Genomic DNA, 14,957 nt, shown 5'->3' with positions numbered 1-14,957 from the left:
ATCCGGCCAATTCTTGATAGCGATCTGAGAAATTGCAACAGAATTGATTCCAACCACCTATTTTTAGATTTTCTAACGGGGATGTAACATGGAGACAGCTGTATCTCAAGACAGACAGAGTGAAGCCAAGCTGTGCTGGCACATTGGGCACCTTGAGCTGGCTGTGGGACCAGAGGTGAGGCAGCCACGGTGCCAGGGACTGTGGCAGTGCCTGTGCCAACACAGGTACAGCAGGGCTGGGTCACTGCCACGCTTTGCTTAGGGCACCTTCAGCAGCTCACCTGCAAAGGGCACTGAGCAGAAGGCACAGGCCGGGTGTGCCCTGTGCTGTGTGCCCTGTGCCGGGTGCCCTGTGCTGTGTGCCCTGTGCCGGGTGCCCTGTGCCGGCTGCCCTGTGCTGTGTGCCCTGTGCCGGGTGCCCTGTGCTGTGTGCCCTGTGCTGTGTGCCCTGTGCCGGGTGCCCTGTGCCAGGCCTGCACCGCGTTTGGGGCGGTGTTTAGGACAGTCCCGACGGACTGGGTAAAAAACTCACCCCATGACCCTGAAAAACTGTATCTCCTCTGATGAAAAGAATACACGTTCGGGCGGGCCATTAATGTGGAACAAAACAGCCAAAAGGATTTAAAACACTATTTGAGAGGCAGCACCCGGTAAGTCCCTCGGCCGCCAAGCAAGGCCCACAGCAATGTACCGCCGATGTCTTTCCAGGGATGCGGGCGGTCCCTGCCGATGGGAACGTGCCCGCTTGGCCCCGCCCCGGAGGCGGGGAGCCTGGGGCGGGCCGGGCCGGACTGGGCCGGGCCGGGCCGGGCGGAGGGGCCGCCCCGCCTCTTAGTCGGCGGCAGCTGCTGCTGCTGCTGTGGGGCCGGCGCCGTGGGCAGCCGCCATGCCGCGCTCGCTGAAGGAGGAGACGGCGCTGCTGCTGGAGGATTACTTCCAGCACCGCGCCGGCAGCGCCGCGCTGCCCTGCAGCCCCACGGCGGGCACGCTGCGGCGGGCGGCGGCCGAGCTGGAGCGGCAGGAGCGGCCCTTCTTCCGCTCCTGCGCGCCGCTGGCGCGGGCCGAGCCGCGGGAGGCGGCCGCGCTGCTGGCCAGGGTGGCGGCGCAGCTCGAGGCCGACGGCGGCCTCAACTGGGGCCGGCTGCTGGCGCTCGTGGTGTTCGCGGGCACGCTGGCGGCCGCGCTGGCCGAGCGGGGCTGCAGCGACGGGCCGCGCTGCCTGGCCGCTCACCTGGCCGCATACCTGGCCGAGGAGCGCGGCGAGTGGCTGGAGGCGCACGGCGGATGGGTGAGCGGGGACGGGGCGGCGGGAGCGGCCTGGGGCGGGTGCCGGGACACGAGCCCCATCCCCGGTTAGCGGGGCAGGGCAGCCCCCGCCTCCGGGCAGCGGCTCGTCCCGGGGGAGACGTGCCCGTGGTACTGCCGGCGATGGGCGGGCACCCCGGGCATGGTGGCCATCGCAACACGTAGTGTGTCCCCGGGGGATGGTGACCATCGCGACACGCGGTGTGTCCCCAGAGGCTGCTGGCCATCGCGACACGCGGTGTGTCCCCGGGGAATGCTGGCCATCGCGACACGCGGTGTGTCCCCAGAGGCTGCTGGCCATCGCGACACGCGGTGTGTCCCTAGGGGATGCTGGCCATCGCGACACGCGGTGTGTCCCCGGGGAATGCTGGCCATCGCGACACGCGGTGTGTCCCCAGGGGCTGCTGGCCATCGCGACACGCGGTGTGCCCCCGAGGATGCTGGCCATCGCGACACGCGGTGTGTCCCCAGGGGCTGCTGGCCATCGCGACACGCGGTGTGCCCCCGAGGATGCTGGCCATCGCGACACGCGGTGTGTCCCCAGGGGCTGCTGGCCATCGCGACACGCGGTGTGTCCCTAGGGGATGCTGGCCATCGCGACACGCGGTGTGCCCCCGAGGATGGTGGCCATCGCGACACGCGGTGTGTCCCCGGGGGATGCTGGCCATCGCCACACGCGGTGTGTGTTCGCTGGGCCATTAGGTGCCTGCGGGTGCCCCGCACGGCCCCGTTGGGATGCAGCCTCCCATCCCGATCCCGCAGGAGCGACGCTGATGCTGCTGGGCCATTGGGGAGCGAGGTTTGCCTTCCCCTCGGGTGCACAGCCTGTGGGTTTCGGCGAGCAGGCCGGCACAGGTCCTGTCCCAGGTGTGAGCACAAACCTGTGCCTGTCCTTAAGCACACCTGTGTATGAAGGCACCCAGCCTGCAGACCTGCGGCTCCTGTTCTGTCCGTCCCGAGGCCGGTCAGGTGGGGCCTGGGGAGGAAGGTGTGGGCATTTTGTCTGCCCCGAGAGATGCTCGCTTGGAGGTACAGCTTTAAAGGCATTAATGCAGCTCTGCCTGCGTTTCTGAACAAAATGTCAGCTATCCCACAAAACTGCTCGTTTCTTATTTCCAGTCCTAGTGGAATACTTTGTCAGTACAAATAAGCACTAAAAATAGAACGGAGGGGAAGTAGCCACTGGTTTAGCTGACTTTTCCAGCAGACCAAAATGAACTTGGTTTTCCAGTGGTCACTGGTCCATCTGGCTGCTCAGAACAGTGTGGTGGTTGGCTGCAGAGAACACTGTCACTTGGCAAAATTGGCAAAATCCTATTGCCTGTTCACACAAATCAAAGTGTAAAGAACAAAGTTCCGGAAGAAATTAAGAGTATAACTTGTTTACATAGACATCTGCGGAGCAGAGTTCAAACACGACCATCTGGAGTTGTGTTGCTGCCACTTCTGATTATCACAATGATCTGGGAGAGCAGCTGCCAGCTTTGCTCTGTCATAGGTCAGCTCTGAGCAGTGTCCACCCGGCCTTTCCAAGTGGGTGTGTAATCAGTCCCACATCCACTGAGATGGGACTGGCTTTGGCTTTCTGTCTTAAAAGTGGAAATTTCCATATCCTGTGTTTTAGATGCTTTCTGAAACTTAAGTAGGAGGAACAGTGCTGGCAGCTCCCATCAGAAACTTGCCTAAAAGGGCAGAAATATGTAATGACACACTGAGCATCTCAGTAGGAAGTGTCCAATTGTCTCTTGAGCTAAGTATGCAATCACTTGTAGCTACTCCTTTCTGTTGCCTTGTGCAAAAGCTCTTACAAAATGTTTCTGCCTGTGCGCAAGGCAGTGGGTTCAGACCTCCATGACTGGACAGAGACTTCTGCAGCTGACAGAGGCTGAGCTGGGAGGATGAAATTCAAAGGCTTGTTAAAGAAACCCAGTTAACTGCGAGCTCAACAACTGAGTGTCCTTTGTGTTGGTGTTGCAGGATGGCTTCTGTCGGTTCTTTGGCAGGCCGGGCTCGGAGGCGGCCGAGCAGAGCAGCACCATCGGCAACGCCATCGTGGCGGCGGCGGCGGGCATCGGCATCGGCATGGCGGGGCTGGCCTTCCTCCTGGTGCGGTAGGACACCGGCGCATCCTGCCCAGGGAAAGTACTCTCAAAACTGACAGTTTACCAGATTTCACTTTATTTTCTATAGAACAGACCCTCTAAGAAGAAGTCTATATTTTTAAACTGGCTCAGAAAACTGCCTCACCAAATCCTTGGCTATAAACTGCTTCACTCACTACCCAGTGACGGCACAGACAGATGTGTACTAGAGCACTATTTGTGCATGTTCAAAACCTGTTATCTCCAAACATCCTCTGGACTTTCTTTTTTGAAGGTGTAAACCTAAACTTTAGCATGGTTCATGTACTGTAACTTCTGAGTGCTTGGTGTTATGCTAGGAAAACATTATGGTGGGCTTGCTACTAAACCCTCTGTTCAAGAAGTCTCATTTACCTGGAGGCAAGTTTGGAACCCGCCTTCATTAATGCTGTAAAGTGGGCAAACCTTGACTGTGATCTGATGTGGTTTATGGCTTCAAACGTGGTGCACAGCACTTGTAATCAAAAGGCAACTCCTTTGTTCATTTAGGGCAGTTGGTGCCTGTGATGCTAGAAGCATTAGGGCTTAGTGTAACATAAGGCTGAATTCATTACACTACAAGAAGGTAAGTATTGATACAGGACAGTAATGGCTGCAGAACTGGTTCCTACTGAAAGGAAAAGAATTTAAATATTAAACCTTAATTGGTATATTGAAATCCAGTGAAGGCTGGAATTTCTCTGGATTTCCCTTACAAAGTGAGAATTTCCATATATCTTAATATATTTTTGAAGTATTTATCACTGTATAATACTTGTAGCCATAACATCTTTATTTTTGTTTAAAACTTAATGCTGGTTCTCGTCACTCTAGCGTGTATCAAGCGTTGTCTTGTTTTAGTAATATTTCACTCTGTTTTCAAAATGCTGTGTATTTCTTTCAATTGTTGTACAGGTTGTACAAATTGCCTTATGTTTCTGGTAGCTTTTGAATAATGTTCCTGGGTTACTCACAACTGTACAATTTTACTATGGTGACTTCAAAGGTGAATAAATGTTGAGTATTTTTATTTTAAAAAATCTTTCTGATTATTAGGTCGGATGGGTGCTGCTGCTCAGACAGTGTGTGTTTTGGTGGTTACCTGGATGCATCAGTTTGTATTCACTGTATTGCTGGTGCTTTGACCTGAGACAAGGACTTGTGAAGCACCAGAGCAGTTTGATACCAGTCTCCAGAGCAGCCCTGCAGTCCAAACTAGAGTGGAAAATCCCATCCGAAAGGTCCATCTTCAGCATCGGGATTGGAAGCAACCTGCTGGTTTTGTAGGCCAAAGTTTACTAACATAGGTGGGTGCAATCAGGCTCCTCTGAGAGCTTGTAGAGAGTGACAGAGCTCTTGTTTCTTCTTTGCCAGGACTTGCTGCTGCCTCTCTCACACGTGCATGCTTTTTACTGAAACTGAAGTTCTGGTCCATGTTATGATGACAGCTGTGCAATGTGCTGGTGGAGTTCAACCTTCCTGGATTAGTCCTCCTGAGCAGCTGTACTCTTTGAGGGTGTTGGGCAAGGCTGGTCTCCTGCCCCTGTGTCCAGTCTGGGGGCTCTGATGCCTGTTCCAGCTGCACGTCCAGTGGGCAGCCAGCTTCCCCTTGGGAAAGCTCAGGTCAGCATCCCTGTGGCTGCCAGTGGCCACCCTGCTTCTCCTTCTGCTGGCCACCGGGCCTGAGGCAGGCGTGCTGGACAGAGCAGCCTTGTGCTGGCTGGCCACAGATGTGGGACAGGGACAAAAAGGGGCATTCAGGGGCTGGTAAGTCCCACACAGGCAGGAAGGAGCTGCTGGTCCTCCCCCTCACGCTGCTGGCTGGAATAAACGTCTGCTTGTTCTCCAACTTCCAGTTCTCTAACCTCCAGCTTGCCTCCTCTCAGCAAGGGGATTGGGAGCCCATGGTGCAGGGCTGTGCTCAGTTCCTCTCTCAGGTTCCTGCAGGGCTGACACCCCTGTGTGTGACAGCTCAGTGCTCTGGGTATCTGCCTGCAGACATCCAGTGCCCGAAACTTTGCCCACAGTGGGAATGAGCTGGTGGGTCCTGGGAACTGGAAGTAGTTTCTAAAATGTGGGATGCTTGTATGATGAAAAGCATGGGGAATGACAGGGCAAGAAATGCTCTAAACAAAGGTCAAATGTCTCTCCTGTGCCAAACAGAACAAAGATAAAATATCTGTATCTTGATTTTCAGTGTAATCTGATCTGGCAGGCTCCACAGAAACAATAGCAGAGAGGATATTTATGCTGGCTTTTCCAGTGTGCTCTGGAAAAGTGAAAAAACCCCCATCAAACCCAGCCTGGAAATGCCCTTTAACGGTCACATCAGCTTTTGGTGTAAACCTGACCCTTTCCAAAGTGCAGCTTGAGGAGCATGTGCCAGTCTTTCCTGGCCTGGAGAAGCTGGGAGTGGGCTTTCTGGGAGCCAGGGAGGCTGCAGGCTGGGTCAGGAGGCCGCAGGGGCAGCACTGCCTGGGCCAGGCTGCTCTGGTCCCTGCTGGGAGCCTGAGCTCAGTGCCCTGGAGCAGGGGCACAGCCCAGGCTGCTGCAACAGGCACAGGTGGGAGCTGCCCATCCCAGCCAGGGCCAGGCTCCCTGGGCTGCTCTCTGACGTGGCAATGTGGGATTGAAGAGCAGAACTTAAATCACTGGAGCCCTGTTGATTTCAGGGCAGTTCAGACTAACTTACGTTTGCATGACTTCTGGTTTTAAAAGAAACTATTTCAGTTTCAGCCTGACATTTTGTCTCAATGAAGTAATATATTTCTCAATTGAAAACTGCTGCTCATCTGCTTTCTGCCTCAGAAGAGGGAAGCAAGATGCTGCTGTTCCTTCCTTTAAAAGCAGAAGGGGAGTGAGTGGGTGGTGTTTCAGTGCAAGGCTGTGTCTGATCCTCACGGCAGCTTCTGTCTCTCCAGCACTGTTGTGCTTCCCAGGCCTGTGGTGGATGCAGCAGGCTCATCCTGCCTGCACATAAGCAATTGCTGCAGGTTCTGCTGGGCCCCATCCTGCACAATCCTGGCTTGCTCCAGGGCTCTTAGTGCTGGCAGCACCTGCATTTGAGGGAAAAGGAGTGAAGGTGCTGCCTGGGCTCTTCCATCACCAGTTTTGAGTCCCTCCTGTGCTGTGTGTGAAGATCTGTGCAGGGCTGAGGGCTGGGGAAAGCAGTGTTCCCACTTCATAGAGGTGCTCACAATGGTCTGACAGGAGCTGTCAGTGTTATCTCTGGACCTGCACCTGCTCCCTGCCCAGTTCTGATCTGTAACCAAGGTTGCAGTGCTGTTGCAGCAGCCCAGCTGCTCATTAAAGGAAAAAGCAATTTATTCATCAGCCTTAAGAGTGCTGAACTGGCCAGTGGGTTTCTTTTTGACTTGGAAAAAGTGAGGCACTGTTAGAGCTGAAAAAATGTGAGTTGCAGGCTGGTGTTACATGGCAGGTGCTGAACTGCTTTGCTGTGGTATGCAAAAAATCTGGTCTGGCACGTCTCACTGGAGAAATTGGTGCTGGTGCTGTGTCCTTTCCTGCCCATGCACACTGCAGGGTGGTACCCAAGCCTGGGTAGCACAGGAGAGCCCTGTTACAAATGACTTAGCAATTGGACAGCCAGAAAACCCCCAGAGAATCACTGGAAACCAAAAAGGTCAAGTGGCACAGCATTTATTCACGTAATTTCACTTCTTGTGCTCGTTCTGTTTAGACAATGAAAAGAAACTTCTGGGTTTCACTTCTGTTTCTCCAACTGCTTTCTGTACCAGACTCCAGCTGGGTTGTCCTTGCCAAGAGAAAATGCTGTCATGGCTGGGAAATCACTTGCTTTCAGGTTTAAAAGGTATCAGTGTAACTCCTTCTTAAATGCTGCCATTGTTAGGAGCACTTAAATGTTATCTTCAAACTGTTAACAATTATCCTGTCACTAACTGGAGTTTTTAAATGAGAACAGAGTTAAAAATAAAAACATAAAATCCTGATTTACTTAAAGTCAAGTGCAGGAAGTCTAAAAATCAACTCTGCTGAACTGACGAGATCATTTTGTTGGATTTTTTCTCTGCCTGGGCTTGGTCTATTTGTTTAATTCAAATGAGAGGTGAAGAGAGGAGCTGGCTTTCTTTGTCAAAGTCTCTTTTCACACAGGCTGTGTCTTTCTGCCCAGTCTGTGGTAAGTTTCCAGCACTACAGCCTGGCACTGATACCTGCCCCTTGGCAATCTCATGGTTTCTGGATGCTCGCCCAAGCTGGTGTGTGTTGCACATTTCTTTCAGTTAAGAATTAAACCTGTTAAAATGAGTGCTTCAGTTGAGTTAGGGCCATGCTGGCCATGGGAGTGAGTGAGACTGTGGAGTTCTGTAGTAAGAGACTGCAGTGCAGGGCCTTGGGAAGCTGTGTGCAGAGAGCCACTGCAGAAACTTGGTGCTTTCTGCATTTAATCCCTTTAATGATCCTGACCTGTGACTACAGTTCACTTGAAGAAGTTCTTGTGTTTGACCCAACCTGCTCTTTTGTTTGTCTGAGCAGCTCAGCACACGGTGAGTAACAGCAGGAGCCCCACACCCTGCTTACAGCATCTGCTGCTGTCTGTTTTTGTTATCAAAGGTGGCTGATACCCTTGAGAGGCTGTGGGGAAGGGTGGCCTGCTTCAGTCTGAGCACAGGGGAGGTTTCTGTGCTGCTGTGCACCTTGGGGGGCTGGACATGGCAGCTGGAGCCCTGCTCTGCAGCCTGACACCAAAGCCAGCAGTTCTGGCTGGCACTTTCAATTTGCAATGCATAATAGCAAAAGGGCAAAACCACTTGCCTTCATCCAAGGCTGGGGAGAGCACTGTTTGTAGTGTGCTACCTAATGGCTGGTTGGCCTCTTCCTTGGAGCTGTTGTTGTCTTCAGGAGAATCCCAGGCTGTTGTTATTAATTTTGAAACATTAATTATGAGGCTTTATGATGAGCTCATTGGGAACTCCTAAAACACAGGCAGAGCCATGTGGCTCAGTGAGGAGCTGGTGCAGGGCACACACTGGAAACTCCTCTCTCTCTGGGAACTGTGACGGTGTTCACAGGGGTCTCAGGTTGGGGGAAGAGACAAGGACCTGACTCCATGGTTCAGAAGGCTTGATTTATTACTTGATGATATATATTACATTAAAACTATACTAGAAGAATAGAAGAAAGGATTTCCTCAGAAGGCTAGCTAAGAATGAATAAGAAGGAATGAATAACAAAGGCTCTGTCTCAGACTCTGTCTGAGCCAGCTGGGCTGTGATTGGCCATTAATTAGAAACATCCAACATGGGCCAGTCACAGATCCTCCTGTTGCATTCCACAGCAGCAGATAATCAATGTTTACATTTAGTTTCTGAGCCTCTCATCTTCTCAGGAGGAAAAATCCTAAGGAAAACATTTTTCATAAAAGATGTCTGCGACAGGGAACTGCCAGCAAAATCTCATCACCCATCCTGCTGGCACACAGGCTGACCCTGCTGCTGCTCTGGCTGCTCATGGCTGCTTTGTGCCCCCACCAGGGGCATTCCCCCTGTCCTTAGGCAGAGGATGTGCTCCCAGCTTTGCCTGCAGGGAGGCACCCAGGGCTGTGCTGCCCTGGATGGGCATGGCTGCCTCTTGGTGCCAGGCACAGCCCCATGAAGGAGTGGCCACAAGGTGCTGTGCTGGCTGGGTGGTGGTGAGGTGACTCTGATGGATGATTCTGCTGCGTGAGCAAGAACAAATTCCACCAGCTGTGTGTGAAACAGCCTTGTAAAGCGTGCTGGCGTGATCAGTAGCAGCTGGGAGCTGATGGTGCTTGACAGGCAAGGCAAATGCTTGTTTCCTGATATCCAGCAGAGATTTAAATGTGGAATCTAATGATACTGGGAGCCTGCAAGTGATGGGGCTCCCTGGGCATTTCATACCTGGGCTGGATTGGTGGTGGTTCCAAGGAGGGGCTGTGCTGGATCCTCGCACAGCCCATGCAGAGGAGCACCACTGGGTGTGACAGAAACCCCTCAGTTTTGTGGCTCTGGATAGTCTAAATGTGCAAGGTTTGAATATTTTCCCCCTTTTTTTCTTATTTTTTCCCCAAACACCTGTATGCCCTGAAGGACAGAGCCCTGCAGTGCCTGACTGGCCTGAGCACAGCACAGGTCACTCAGGGCTGTGGCATGAAGAGCCTGCCATCCCTAAGTGTTCTCACTCCTGTAGGCAGCTCTCTCCCACAGCAGCATCACCCTTCTCCTCACTAGAAAAAGGAAAAATAATTACTCATAAACTCTTTTGAGCAAAGCACAAAACAGCACAAATCTTGCCTGTGTCTGTTTTTAAATAAAGGAAAAATCATCTGGGGTCTGTGTGTTGTCCTTGGTGATGTTCAGAGCAGAACACCTGCCACTCTGAAACCCTTCCAGGTTTCCTGGCTGCTTTTTCCAAGCCAAGTCCTGCTCCATGGGAGGAAAAGGTTACGTGTGGGAGTGAGCAGGGCAGAAGATTATGTGAAACAGAAACCCTGGCGCTGTTTGTTCTGCCATCTGCTCCATCCAGGCTGTGGGTGGCTCCCCAGAGTGGCCCTGCTCCCCGTCCTGCAGGGCTGGCAGGGCTGTGGGCTGTGGGAGGCACATCCCTGCTGTGCTGGGAGCTGTCCCTGTGCAGGTGCAGCTGTGGCACTGCTGGTGGCCACGCTGGGGCTGCCCCTGGGAGCCTGCTCCAGCAGCAAAGCCTGGATGTCACTGCCTTTGGCACAGGCTCAGGGAGTGCCAGGGTGGCTCTCTGTGCCATCCCTGCAGGGAGCACTGGGGCAGGACAGCCACAGCTCCCCTGGCACTGCATGGCTCCAGCATTGCAGCAGTGGTGCAGGTGCTCCCAGGTGAGCAGGGCATTCCTGCCACCATCCCTGGGCAGGGCAGGCTGAGCCCTGCTCAGCTCTGTGCCACACACACACACACCCCATCCTGCCAGGGCTGAGATGTGCTGAGTGTGGGAGGATGGAGGTGGCAGCTTTGTCCCTGCTTCAGGGACAGCTGGTGAAAGAAAGATGAAATCATCTTGCCTCTTACCCCTAGAGCCCTTTTCTGCTCTGCCTCCACCCCCAGCCCCCTTTTCCTGCTCTCCCCTGGTCCCCAGGCTGGCCGTGCCCGGGTATGGGGTTGTGCATTCCTTGTTCCACATCCCCCTCTGCCCCCTGCCCACCCTCCCCACAGAGTGCTCACTTGGGAATGTGACCTTGCTCCCTAGATTATTTACAGACAAAATATTGCTGCAGGCCTGGGGAAGGGTTTTCTGTGTTGTTTTTGCTTTTTTTTTTTTTTAAGTGACTGGATTCCACAAAAAGTGAATTATTCCAAGGGCGTGGGGGCCTGGTGGGAATGCTTTGCTCTGTTTGGGAACAGGCTGCCTGCAGCCATCCTCCCTGGCCAGCACAGGGGTGCTAGAGGCTCAGTTTCCCCAGCGATACAGAACAATCTGTCTCTGGTTTTCTTGGAAAATCCCACCCCTTGCTGGGGGCAGGCTGCCAGGAGGGGGCAGGAGCATTAGCAGGGCTGTGGCACACATGGAACAGGGCCTGGGCTGCCTCCAGGGTGTGTGTGAGCAGAGGTGTGTAACCCAGAGAGCTGCCTGTGGGTTAGTGCACAGTCAGGGCTGCTGAAGGTGGCTCCCCTCCCCTCCCCACAGCCCTGGAGCTCTGCACTTCCCCTCCCTTGGCAGCTCCTGGGCTCCTGCTGCACTTGCAGCACGCTGGGTTTGCTGAGGAGCTCAGACAGCGCTGTCACATCCGATCGGAAGCTGCGGTGGGCTGATTTCTCCTTTTCTTTTGCTTTTACTGGCAGCACCAGCAGCTGCCCTTTTCCCACTGCTGACAGCTCTTGTGTCTGGCTGAGCTCCTGAATGCCTCATGGAGGTGGTTTCCCATTGAGCAGAGCCCTCTTGTCTCTGACCTTGCCCGGCCCTGGCCGTGTCCCCTGGTGTGGCTGCTGGAGGCACAGAGCTGTGCCCTGCCGGTGTGTTCCAGCTGCACTGCCTGCTTGGATGGGGCTGGCCTGGGCTCCCTGCCTGGCACAGCTTTCCTTACAAGGGCAGCATGAGCCTTCAGGTGCCCAGAGCCTGGGAGTTGTCCTGAGTGAGGCTGTGTGCTCAGCTTTTATGTGGGAGTGAGCACTGCCAGCCGAGCTAAACCCCATCACAGACAGCGAGTGCCTGTTTTGCTGTGGGAAGGGCTCTGGTGCCAAATCCCTTGGTCTGGCCTGGCATGCAGCGTGGCTTGGTCTCTCTGGAGAAGGAGCTGGGGCTGCTGAAGGTCTGGCAGGAGCACACTCTCCTCCCCTGGACGGGGGCTGCTGCTGGGAAGTTGCTCAGCAAGGCTGGCCACAGGGGCTGACCATGGAGCTGCACTCCCAAAACCATTCCATGCCTGCCAGTCCTTGGAGAGCCTCCAGCTTTCCCAGCCTGTGGAGGTGATGGCCTCATCCAAGCCCTTGCAGAGGTGTTGGGTGCAGGAGGGATGCTGGGCAGTGATGGGATGCTGGGGCATGGAGATGGTGCCCCTCTCAGGCAGGACCTCCATCAGCAAAGTGTGTTCAGCTGGAGGTGGTTTGGAAGCACAATTAGCAGCAGGCTCATCTGGCTGGTGGAGTCATGGGAGGGGCTCTGGTCCATGTGCTGGTTTGGGGACTGCTGAGCTATGGATTGCTCTGGACAAGTCATAAATAGCATACTGCTTATAGACAAGGGTGGAAATCAAGATTTTGTTCAGAATTGTGAAGTTTCCCTTGTTGAGAAGCCATAGGGAAGGCTGGGACAGGAATACAACGGTTTGTTATTTTAGTCAAATCCTTTTCTGGCTGCAGCCAGCACATTCAGCAGTGTGGTAGAAACTCAGCAGGTGAGAGGCAAAAGTACCTGCTGAGCTGAAGTGCAGAGGCAGCAGGTAAAGGGCATCAGGGGCTGTGCCTGCAGGGACTGCTCCTTATCAGGACACCTGCTGCCTGCATTGCACAAGCAGCCCCTGCTCACCTGTGCCTTTGGGTAGCTGGGGGTTTTTCGGGGATGTTGCTGTTGCCCTTTGTAACCACCTGGCAGAGCAGGAGGGAAGGGAGCACTCAGTCTCAGGCTGCCATAAGAGTGCACCCAGTGCACCTGCTCCAGATCTGCATCCAGGTATGGATCATGCTGCTCCTCACTAAAGGCTCTCTGCCACTTCGCTTCCAGCCCAGAATTAATGGCTCAGCTGGCCTGAAGAAGCAGTGGTGACCAGCCCCACGCCATGCAGGGTGCAGAGCAGCCCAGGTGGGTTCCACTGAGGAAGGGGTGCAGTGAGGCTGCTGCTGAGCAGCTCTCCTTAGTGTCAGTCCCAGTGTCCCAGTCTCAGAGTCAGCCTGAGGATTTCACAAGTGCTTGTGCCCCCTTAAATAGGAAATTTGGCATCCTGAGCTAAGCATCTTCTCCCCCTGGGTGTCCCAAATGGTTAACAACCCCAGCAGCAATGAGTAGCTGGTGAGGAGATGGATTGCCTCCTGCAAGGTACATAAAGTCTCGCTCTTCTGCAGAAACACAACACTTGTTCAACCAGGTAAATAACTGGTTTAAAATCCCCTCTTGCAGCAGCTGACCCTACACATGTTTATCCAAGTGGCTGGAGCTGTGCCAGTCTCTCTGGTAAGTGACCTTTCCCGAATTTTTCTTTTCAAGTTGACATTTAAGAAGGGGGGGGAAAGTCACAGCAACAAATGGTGTTTTAACAGTGATAAAGCTTCACCCGTCAACAAAGCCAGGAAAGCCAGGCTGGAGCCTGTGCTGGTGGCTCTGCCACCCCAGCCAGAGCCCATATGGACAGCCTGGCCCGTGTTCCCTGCCCTGCTGGGTCTGCATGGAGCAGCATCTGCAGAGGCCTGCTCCTGCTCCTGGGCTGGGCTCTGCAGCTCCTGGGAAAGCTCCTGGGTGCAATTCAGTCTGAGGCAGCTGCTGGCAGCTGGAGGCACTCAAAACATTAGTTCATTACTGCAATTCAAATGAGGAAGAGCCTTAAATCTCTGAGAAGAATCTGGGTTTGGCAGGCAGTGGAGTGCTTAGCTTATTGGGAAAACACCTTGGACAGTTTTGGTAGATGTTCTACTGTGTGTTCAGGCAAGTAAAATTTACCCCTGGATTTCATGTTCCTTGGTTCCCAGCTTCAGCACTGCCATGATTTACCCTTGCTCCTAACAGTGCTCTCACACAGAGGTGTTTAACCTCTGAAGCTTTGGAGGAGGTGTACCTCTTAGCCCAGGTGCCCAGTACATGAGCTCCTCTTCAGGCTGGAAGTCCCAAGGGTTTCACAGAAGGCTGCTCAGCACATTTGGGCCCCCCAAATCCTGCCCTCCCCACATCCTGGAGGATGCCATGCCTCCATGTGCCATTTGTCAGATCCCTGGGCTCTGCAGGATCCCTTGCATGCTCCTCTCTCTCCACCTGCAAAGCACCTCCAGCTCTCCTGGCCTGCCCTGCAGCCCTTCCCCAGACTTTTGGCTTGGTTTCAGATGGTGAAGGACTGAGAGCAGCAGCTGGTGTTGGTCTCCCTGCACTCCTCCCCTCCAGCTCCCCTCCACAGTGCTGCTTGTGCTGGGCCAGCCTGGGGCCGTGCCTGCTCACTGCTGTCCTGAGAGAAGAAATTGAAACAAGGGCTTCCCAGCTGGTTGTGGCTCCTGCAGCATGAGGGACAGGCAATCCTGGGTGGTTTCCTGGCATTTCTTGCAGATGTCCTGATGGGAGTGACTGCAAAAAGGCAGGAGGCAAGGAGGGGACACAGGGGACAGGGGCAGCAGTGCAGTGAGACAGGGACATGCTGCTGGCTCAGGGTGACCCTGGCAGCCCCATGCCGGAGACTGTGGGCTGACAGCAACCTCTGCTTCCAGAAAGCCACTTGTGCTTTGTGACAAGGCTCAGTTGAGAAACACCTGAGTGCCTCTGTTGAAGGAGGCCTGATGGATATTTGTGGTTAGGCTGGTTCTTGGATTTAATCTATCTGTGCAAGAGGAAATACGATAACAAAAAAGCCCAGGTAAGTGGAACAGTGAAGATGCTTTTAGTGAACTGATAGCCAAGCCTTGCCTTGGCTGAGCATGTCCCTGTGCAGACCCAGTCCCACAGGCAGGGCAGGAGCAAGGCCAGCAGCTCACAGGGTCCCCTGTTAGGGGTGTCCATGTGCCACAGCTGTCCCCAGCAGGGCTCTAGCCCTGAACATTAATGTGAGACAGATGAGCTCTGCTGTACTGTCACTGAGTGTTGCTTGTGAGGCTCTGTGGCTGCTTGGCAGTGATGGCAACTTTGGGACCTGAATCACTAACTCATCTTCAATCTGCCATGGCAAGAATGGCTCCCTTTGCTGCTGCTCTCAGCCAGCCCTGGTGCTGGCTCCCTTTGCTGCTGCTCTCAGTCCCTGGTGCTGGCTCCCTTTGCTGCTGCTCTCAGTCCCTGGTGCTGGCTCCCTTTGCTGCTGCTCTCAGCCAGCCCTGGTGCTGGCTCCCTTTGCTGCTGCTATCGGTCCCTGGTGCTGGCTCCCTTTGCTGCTGCTCTCGG

The 14,957-nt window shown here is 54.3% G+C and overlaps 1 protein-coding gene across 1 annotated transcript; it reads left to right on the top strand.

Moving 5' to 3' along the window:
• The first annotated feature begins 804 nt into the window (after window positions 1–804).
• On the top strand, window positions 805–6,693 carry BCL2L10 (BCL2 like 10). Its single transcript, XM_054273041.1, has 2 exons — window positions 805–1,288; window positions 3,283–6,693. Exons 1-2 carry the CDS (start codon window positions 887–889, stop codon window positions 3,418–3,420), a joined length of 540 nt encoding a protein of 179 aa, XP_054129016.1. The 5' UTR covers window positions 805–886; the 3' UTR covers window positions 3,421–6,693.
• The last annotated feature ends 8,264 nt before the right edge of the window (window positions 6,694–14,957 follow it).

This window comes from Melozone crissalis, unplaced genomic scaffold (genome assembly GCF_028551555.1).
Source record: "Melozone crissalis strain CALT ecotype California unplaced genomic scaffold, PUWL_Pcris_2 ptg000014l_1, whole genome shotgun sequence".
NCBI classification, from domain to species: domain Eukaryota; kingdom Metazoa; phylum Chordata; class Aves; order Passeriformes; family Passerellidae; genus Melozone; species Melozone crissalis.
This window is presented reverse-complemented; position numbering and strand designations above follow the sequence as displayed.